A 9,737-nucleotide genomic window follows, 5' to 3' on the forward strand; every position below is an offset into this window, starting at 1 on the left:
AAAAGATGTGCCAACCTCACTCACCCAAAAAAAATAATGAATCCGTATTTCAAAAAGAGTAAAAAGGAGAAGTGGAAGAAAGCATCTCAGTGCATACTACAATTTACTTATAAATATTATGCCTAATATTCTTGTCTTGGTACATTTGGTAAACGCTTACGCTACATTGTGCAAATTTGTGGTAAAACTCATTGGCATATTCCTTTACTAGTTAGTACATTGTCTATATCCTTAATCATAATTTTCATTTTCTAATTATTACTTTAGCCTAAACATATCGCTCTAAAAGTGAGTTATGTTATGTTACCTTGTTTAGTAATAATTCTACTCCGTATTTGTTAATAATTTTTTAAAAACTATACATTTACTGTATTATTTTGATAACTTACTGTTCATCATTATCTCATCTACCAATTGCACCGAAAAAATATATATAATATTGACATGAATTTTTTTGGACATAATATACCAATAATATCCTCAAATGTTTAAGCAAGGGATTAAAAAAATACAAAAAAATATAATTAACAAGGCATAATATGGCTATATGAGTAAATTTAGTATTCATAGCTAGTCAAAATATAACAATAAATAAAGGAATGAATTTCCTTTCTATAATTCATCAAAATTTCTTTCTTTTTTTCCTTATCATTTACAAAATTCTTGTATATTGATCTCTCCCAAATTTTCACCTATTTCATCACCCAAATTATAAAATTAAAAAAATTAACCCAAGACTAACATGGCATAATATGGGTAGTTTTAGTATCATAGCTAGAAAGGCAAGACTTAGAATTAACCCTGAAAATCCTAAGCAAATCACAGCACATCCTCTTGACAGCAGGGGAGCAATCACTCTGCATCAACAATAATATCTTGGTTAATCCACCATTACTTTTCATAACAGATTCCTTAACTCTTTGATCGCGAAACAAGTAACACAAACCCCATAATAGTGTAATACCATGCTCGTTCACTGCGCTCGAAACCTTCATTAACTTGTTGATTATCATAGGTATACAATTCGGATCCTCGATTATAGCTAGTCGACCCTCCGTGCACCCTGCTAGCATTTCTAGCAGGGTGAAAAGGAGCTCAACGGTAACAATAGTATTATTAACGCTAATACTATTGTTACCGTGTGAGGTAATCATGTCGCCTATAGTTTTAACTCCTCCCGCTCGGACCAACTTTTGTTTGTTGCGCCGAGGGGAGGATAGAGAAATCAGGCAAGATAAAACTGCCTGTTTCTCTACCTCTTGTTCGAATCTCCCTTGCTTTAGTATTCTCAAGAGCTCGATCCCGAGCTCTTGGTGGTCGAACACGATTCTCTTCGTTTCGACGTCTTGAGCAAATGCCTCAAGTATCCCAGCCGCTGCGACCTTGGACCTTAGCCGGCCAGTTTTAAGGACCCGAGCCAGGGCCGAAACAAGTTCGCAGCGGCTGTTACTACCCATCTTGTCATTGCCATTATTCAAGGCAATGACAAGATGGAGTAGTTTGAGCACGGCCTCGAGGAGGTCCGGGGACAGATCCGGACCTCCCGAGGACACGGTTCGAATCAAGAAATCCACAAACAATCCATTTGAACCCAGAAATCTCCTGTTCTCAGCTGATTCAGAAGCGAAACACAGAATCTTAACAACACCCTCGAACAAAACCCCATCATCTTTTTCTTTTTCTTTCTCTATTTCTAACAATTGTTTTATCAAATCCGATACAAAAGCAGATGACACTGAATGGAATTGCGGAAGAAGAGCACCCTTGAGAGCGGAGGCGGAATGGTGGTTGGTGGACCAGATCTGAATGAGGCGTTGAAGGGTATGGTTAGGAACGAAATCCTTGGTGTCTAGAACTTGCATCGTAGCCGGACACGTGTTGTTGCCGCTGTCTAACCACCGTTGGATGCTGGTGCGGTCGTAGGTAACACCAGTACACAAACTCACAGGTGATTTCATTACATCTAATGAAATTGGACACTTGAAAAAACTTGGAACACTGATGTATAATTCATCTTTACCCATGATATTTTTTTTTAAAAAAAGTTTAATTTTATGGGAAATTTGTTAATTTTTGTGATTAATAAATCAGTCAATCAATCAAATAATAAAAATGAAATGAAAGAAATGTTTGGAAAAAATGGGAGAGAAAGAAGGAAAAGAGAGAGAAAGAGGAGGAAGAGAGAGAATGGTATAAGAAGAAGAAAAGAGGTCAAATGTGAAAGGTATAGGAGAAGAAGGGTGACGTAAGAAGGGAGAATTTTAATTGGAAATATAATAATTAAATATATTCGATTCAATGTTGGTGTGGTCTACGGTCAAAAAAAAAGAGAGAAAAAGGAAAGATTGTGATTTTTTTAGTTTTATTTTTTGGAAGTGTATTTAATTTGATTTTATTTATAGAATTCAGTGGGTGGGAAAATAAAAGTGGTTGTAAGATACGGCATAGGTCTACTAGTCGATCTTTTGAACAAAATGAAAGTTTATTTTATGAAGCATTTTTGGGTTGTGAATTTTGGAAGTGGTCAAGTGGATTATTTGTGGAATTGTGGAGTTTGGAGCTAAGCAAAGTGGCGTGTGGCCCCTTTATGCTTTAGGCGGGTTTCATTTCTTGCCGTGGGATTTCTATTTTACAAATTAAAAAATAATAGTCTGTTCATATTTACTGAACTGAATTGATTAAAGTTGAACTGAACTGAACTGAACTGATTGGAGTTGAATTGATTATAGTTGAACTAAACTGAAATTATATAAGTAAATGTGAACAAGCCCTGAGATTAATGCGTATTTGTTATAAACGGGTGAGGGTCGGGTAAGTTTATGTGTTTCTCCTGACAAAAAAAAAAAAAAAAAAAAAAAAAAAAAGGTTAATGTGATATGTTAATGGGTCTTTTTACTTTTTTGTTTAAGTGAAAATGGTTTAGAATGGATAAAGGAAAAAACGTATTGTGTCGTGTTGGTTCGCTAATCGCTATTGATCTTTAATAAATGAAATGCATGGATTGGTAAGTCACATGTGGCATTAATAATCCCTCTTAATAAATTTTACTTCTAGTCATTTTTGTGCCAACTTTTAAAAATGATATTCATGCACACCCCATGGCCCATCTCCATCGACGTGTTTGTCCTGCTATATTGAACTTGTATCTTATTGAGTCATACCATTTTTATGTGTGTTTAATAACAAAGTTATCGTGTCGACCCAACCCATGCCCAACTCTATTCTAAACATATGTTTCCTGAATTTAAGTTTATTCTTCTGGCTTACAATTGATACACTTCAACCAAAATGTTGGTGATTTACTCTGGTATCTATCCAAAACTATTCTTCTTTCAAAGTTTTGAATCCGTAATAAGACTTGCGTGGACCTAGTCCACAATATTATTATTGTGAACCTGAGGTTTAAATACACACAACTAGCATTATATAGAACATAATGACTTATTTTAAACATAATGAACCTTATTTTAAACATAGTGACCTTTATTAAAATTTGTATAACGTTTAATATTATTGTGAACTTAAAATACGACGTTATGAACCTAATTTTAATATAGTGACCTTTACTATTCATATTGACCAGTATATAAAATATTTTATTAAAAAAATTAACCTCTTATAGCCTATATTATCAAAATGACTTTTATTTCAACATAATGACATTTATTTCAATATAGTGACTTTTTCTTTTATTAATAAAACAACCCTAGTTTCTCTTATGTTAGTGGTTCATAATAAATTAGTGTGAAGCAGGTCCATTTAAGAATTTGTGTTGAATCCGTGTACTCTCTTCTTAGCTTGACTTTAATTTCTATAAGTGATAGTTGAAGCTAGACTTGAAGTTACATCTACAAATTCAAAACTAGTTATACTCGTCAACAATTGCAATATATTGAGTAATGATTACTTGTATTTGATGAATAATATCAATTCATTTGCTTGTTGATTCATTTAGTTGATTACTTTCAAAATTCCAAATGTTAAAGAAAGAAAAATAACCTTCCCTATACTTCTTTTTATGACAACATATATACTTCATAGATCATGACATATAAAAAGTTCTTATTGTATGATTTTAATGGGAAAAAAAGCACCTTAGATCATGGAATGATGCTTATTATAGGCTTCACAACTTGAGCAACATTATAACTAACTAAAACTCCTTTCACTCTACGTTATCCTAAATGTAGGCTATTCAAAACTTCCATTTATTTTATGGGTTAGTTTTGGAATGTTTTTTGGGATTGCACCCAATAAAAAGTGGACAACTAGCCAAAATTAAAGCAAATTTATGCATCTCTCATCATTATATTATATCACAAAATTGTCATGTACTTGGGCCTTGGGCTAGTTAGTCCTACATCTTAGTGGCCCAATTTCTCACCCCAGTAACAATTAAATTAATTAATTACATTATACTAAAGGCGAAACTCAGAGAACACTTGACAAAATATTATAAAAAGTTTTCCCTCCAAAACCAGTTACTAAAAAAAACTTATTGTAATTAAATTATGACTTTTAGTTTGTATAAAATCTAAAATAAATGTCCTTAAATATCAAATTGCCCATTGTAAATATAACATGTTTAATTAATTTCTTTCACAATATTTCATACTTTTTACTACTAAGTCAATTTATAATATTTATATCAATTATTTTTGGTAAAAATTATTGTCATTAGATTATTTAACAAACGTGCATTGCACGGGGTTTAATCTAGTTAGTACTATGAAAGAAAAAGAAAAAGAAAAAGAAAAAAAAAAACAATTTTTGAATCTAACTGTTTGATTATTGAACTTTTCTTGGCTGATTTCCAATTATAACAATGAAATTGTATACATGAAAAAAGGCTGAAAAATTATAAACGAAAAAATAGAAAAAACTGAAGAAATATTAACGTGTAAAAAACATCAAAACAAACAAATAAATCTTCCAAACTTTACGTATGAAAATGTAAGATAGAGTTAGTAGACAAATAGTATAAGATGGGTCCATCAAAATTGAAGGGAGTGTCAAATCAAAGAGGGCCCAATTATGGAAAAAAAATAAAATTGAACATTTAATCAATTTGACTACTTCAATAACTTGCACATTTTCTCCCATCAAATTAACTGCTCTTGAGTATTGAAGTTGATATTGAAATGAAATTGGAGTTTTGTTACTTCAATTAATGTTATTCTGCAAGTTTTGACGTACTTGGCCTCTAGCTTCCATCTTTTACCAACTTCATTGTATAAAATAGAACCACATTTATTACATGATTCAATGTTGACATATCATAAGCAATCAAGTACAACTAGGAGTAGGGGGTTTTGTTAATTAAGGTTATAGACAAATGCACAAAATCAACTAAAGAGATAATGTAACAAGCTAAGGATGATCCTATTGAACCGAAATCTCTTAGAAGTAATCAAACCAAGCTAACAATACAACTCAAGTTTTTGAAAGTGGGATAAACAATATGAAGGTCCTCTCCTCCAATTCAAGAACCTCAATCAGTAAGATAGAGTCGAACATATTACAGAGTATTTGATTAAAGAGGCAAAATACTATCAACTAAACCAAGCACTATTAAAAAACAAAGATTATTTAATTATCTACACTTTAAATTTTGGAGTAAGTAAAGATTATTAACTATAAGGGCTTGTTCAGTTGAGTTCAGCTCCAATTAATTCTGTTCAGTTGAGTTCAATTCTTCATTTCATTCTCTCATAAACAATTTATTTCAGCTTTATTTAGTTCAGTTCGATTCAGTTCAGTATGTAAATCAAAAGTGACCCTAATGTTAAGCTTAATTTTTATAGACGAGTAATCCCTAGTAGGACATGTTCTCATTGACTGAACTAAAATGAACTTATTAGAGCTGAACTGAACTGAACTGGACTGAAATGAATATTTTATAAGAGAAGTAAAATATGAACTGAATTAAATTTATTAGAGTTGAATTGAATTGAACTTATTAAAGCTAAACTGAATTGAAGTGAAAATAATCGTATTAGAACAGACCCTAACTCCAACATAAATGAACATAAGAGACACTTTCATAAGTAAGGATGTATGTGACCTCGGCTAGCTACCATATAAGACTATAAGAGTAATGGAGTAGTACTACAAATGAAAGTAAGCAGTAATTCTATTATTCTAATTTGTCTCACAAACAGCTGTACACATAAAACAATTCACTCTTTTAAGCTTTTAATTTTCACCCTGCTTTTAGTGATTCAATTAAGTTTCACCCCACTTTAATGAAAATAAAGTTACATAAAACTTGGTGATACTTGAAATTTTACCCCAACAAATAATGTTTACCCTATGCAGTAACAGTATAATTGAATAAATAAAAAAGGGTAACTGTTTGGTTTCCAAATTCGTACATGAAAATCTTTACCCCTTCTCCGGCAAAAGGGGAACTGCCAAAACTTTGCAACACTCCAACAATATAATAAAATTAAATTACACATCAGCAAGGTACTCTTAATAGTATACTTGTATAGACTATATAGACTATAAAGACATAAAAAACTTATATATTGAGAGACAATTTCCTTAAATTATGTGGCTACTTCACTATCAAATCTTTCTCTTTGATTCTAAACGTACTTTTACTATTAAATTATTTGGCATCTCTATTCTTCATGATTTTGTTGGAGAGTTTTCATGTATCAACATTTAACGAGATGAGAATAAAAAATAATTCAAGTGGTTAGAGTTTCTCCCTTTTAAAAAAAAAAAAAAAAAAGTGGTTAGAGTTTCTCTTTCGATTCTCATAATCCCTGTCTTTGTGGTCCTTTAAAAAAAAAACATTCAACAAGATGTGTGATTGAAAAAGAAAAAGACAAAAATAGATACACCTATCTTCATTTGTATATGACAGTATACTCAATATGGATATAAAATAAAGATATCTTAGGTTTTAAGACATATTAGTAAGGAAATTTTGACAATTACCACCTTCTGTTATGTCCATTTTAGCAATTACCACCTTGTATTTTTTTTTTTTGAAACCTTCTACTTTCAAAAACATCAAAAGTTACCACCTTCTTGCCCTCCAACTATCACATGACGTCATTTTGGGCCCATTCTTTCCTTTCCCTCCCTATTTCCATCACATTTCTTATTCTTATTTGGATTCTCATCTCCCCTTTCACTTTTTTTCCCCCAAACCACCAATAATTGTTCGTCAATTTTGATTTGGAGGAGTGAATTGAAGTGTTTTTGATTGTTTGGGGGAAAAAAAGTGAAAGGGGGATGAGAATCGAGTTAGGAATGAGAAATGTGAGGGAAATAGGGAGGAAAGGGAAAGAATGAGTCCAAAATAATGTCATGTGGTAGTTGGAAGGCAAGAAGATGGTAACTTTTGATGTTTTTGAAAATAGAAGGTGGTAATTTTCAAAAAAAAAAAAAAAATAGAAGGTGGTAATTGCTAAAATGGACTAAACAAAAGGTGGTAATTGTCAAAATTTCCTATTAGTAAATTGTTTAAGTTATTAATTTATCTAATATGAAAACATGGTATCAATCAAACAAGAACAATTCAAGAAATAGGAAGTTGGTAATCGTTGAAAATTTCAAATCCTAAGATTGAATGGCTTAAACTTTAAAGTGATTAACTCATAGTTTGATAAATTGAGTCAAGTGTAGGGTCCTCCACTCATTTATTTTCTAGGTTTATATGACTTAGGGCATGTTCACATTTACTGAATTGAGCTGAATTGAAGTGAACTGATTGGAGCTGAACTGAAATGAACTGAATTGAGCTGAGTTGAAATGAATATTTTATGAGAGAGAAAAACTAGGAGCTGAACTGAACTGAATTAAGTAAATGTGAACATGCCCTTAGCGATCTGTTCACTTCAGCTTAATTTTTGTTTGTTCAGCTCTAATCAGTTCACGTTGTTTCAATTCAACTCATAATTTCATTCTCTCATAAAATATTCATTTTAGTTCAATTCAGTGTCGTTCCAATCAGTTCAGTTCAATAAATGTGAACATGCCCTAAATAATCACGTTTATTTACCACAAATTAAATATGTACACTAATTTCTAAGTGTATATTACAAGTAATTCATTCATTTAATTTTTACCTAGGAGTACAATTCTTTTCAAAGTTTCAACCTTGGTTTATCCCAAAAAAATAAAATTCAACAGTGGGACCCACTTCACTCAAATTACCTAACCACCATACCACATTACCATCTGATCACCCTAAAAGTTTTTTTTTTTTATTTTTATTTTTCAAAAACATGTTCTTTTTTTTTTTTAAAAAAAAAAACACAAAAAAAACTTGACCTTTTCCAACTCCTATTACCTCATCACTTCACTTTGTTCTTTACACATTCTCTTCATCCCACTTTACTCCTCCTTTCCTTTCTTCAATTCATTCCCTCTCTCTTTTTCTTTGCTTTTGTCATTCACCCTCTTATAACCCAAAAATGACTATTTCAAACCAACAAAACAACCCTCCTTTTCAAACCAACACCATTTCTTCATCTTAAACTTAGCTTAACTTCCTTCATTCCTACCACCCTTCATCAATCTCTACATTCTTCTCTCAACGAGTGCTAATCACAAGATAAACCGTCGTCGTCGTCGTTATCGTAAGCCAATCAAATACCATGAGAAGTAGACCAAGATTATCATCACTAATCAACAAGTTTTGGGTGCACATTATGTTGCTAACCATGTTCATCATTAGCATGAACTTGTGTCAAGGGTTGAGAACTACAAATGAGTTTAGATTCAACCCATCAAGACCCAAATACTCGAATTCGGGTCATTTTTTAGGTTTCTTTCCTAAGAGATTTCCTATTCCTTCTTCTGCTCCTTCAAGAAAACACAATGATCTTGGTTTACAAAGTTGGAGATCTCCTTAAATTTTTCCTCTTTTTTTCTTTTCTTTTTATTAATTATTTAGAAGGATTATGATCATATATATTATGAAGCTGACATGCATGTTTTTTTGGGAGGTTTTTCATTTACTAAAAATAGTTGACACAACAACTTTTGGTGGGTACATTGTTGTATTTTAATTTTATTTCCTCTACTTAATTGTTAGATTATTGTACATTTTTGAGCTCATTCTTAATTTAATGTTATGAGCAACTTAGTATATAGTATTATTACTATTATATGAATGGACTATATTATATGGTTTTTGCTTCAAGCTTTGGTTTCTTCATTGTTTTACTTGTATATCTATTAATTTCTCTTTTTTTTTTTTTTTTTTTTTTTTTTTTTTTAATTTCTCTATATATTGCATGCAGTGTAATTTAATTTCTTTTCATTCGCAATAATCTTTTTGTATATTCTGTATAAAATTCCTTACTTCAGTTAGATATATTGTTCGGAAACTAATAGTCTCATTGTAATTATTTATTAGATTTATTTTATTTTTAAATATAAATGTGAGAACTTTATTGACTTTATGACGGAGTAATTAATTAATCAATTAAGAATAAAACATATAGGAGACAAATTGCATTTATTTAAAACTCTGCACAATTCTGTAGGCCATGCAAGTTTGAAGATAAGGGAATGAATAAAATTAAAATTAAATTAGGCCTCTTTGGGCTGGTTTCTTCAAAAAAATTAAAATTAAAATTAAATTATGTTATTGTTTTATATAGTTTGGACGATAGGAGAGAGTGTCTTATTGGACCGAAGTCTCGCATAGGTTAACTGATGTGGATTTAAACCCCTTAACTTAATAAAGAATCTAAAATCACACAAGTAACACA

At 31.2% G+C, this 9,737-nt stretch overlaps 1 protein-coding gene across 1 annotated transcript; it reads right to left on the reverse strand.

Annotated features, from left to right (window-relative positions):
* Positions 1–548: 548 nt before the first annotated feature.
* On the reverse strand, positions 549–2,104 carry LOC110682023 (U-box domain-containing protein 27-like). Its single transcript, XM_021858228.1, has one exon. It carries the CDS (start codon positions 2,022–2,024, stop codon positions 738–740), a length of 1,287 nt encoding a protein of 428 aa, XP_021713920.1. The 5' UTR covers positions 2,025–2,104; the 3' UTR covers positions 549–737.
* Between the last annotated feature and the right edge of the window lie 7,633 nt (positions 2,105–9,737).

The sequence above is a fragment of the Chenopodium quinoa genome, unplaced genomic scaffold, assembly GCF_001683475.1.
Source record: "Chenopodium quinoa cultivar QQ74 unplaced genomic scaffold, ASM168347v1, whole genome shotgun sequence".
Taxonomy (NCBI): domain Eukaryota; kingdom Viridiplantae; phylum Streptophyta; class Magnoliopsida; order Caryophyllales; family Amaranthaceae; genus Chenopodium; species Chenopodium quinoa.

Coding starts and splice junctions, on each gene's coding strand:
- LOC110682023 (XM_021858228.1), bottom strand. CDS start 2,024: ATGGGTAAAGATGAATTATACATCAGTGTTCCAAGTTTTTTCAAGTGT.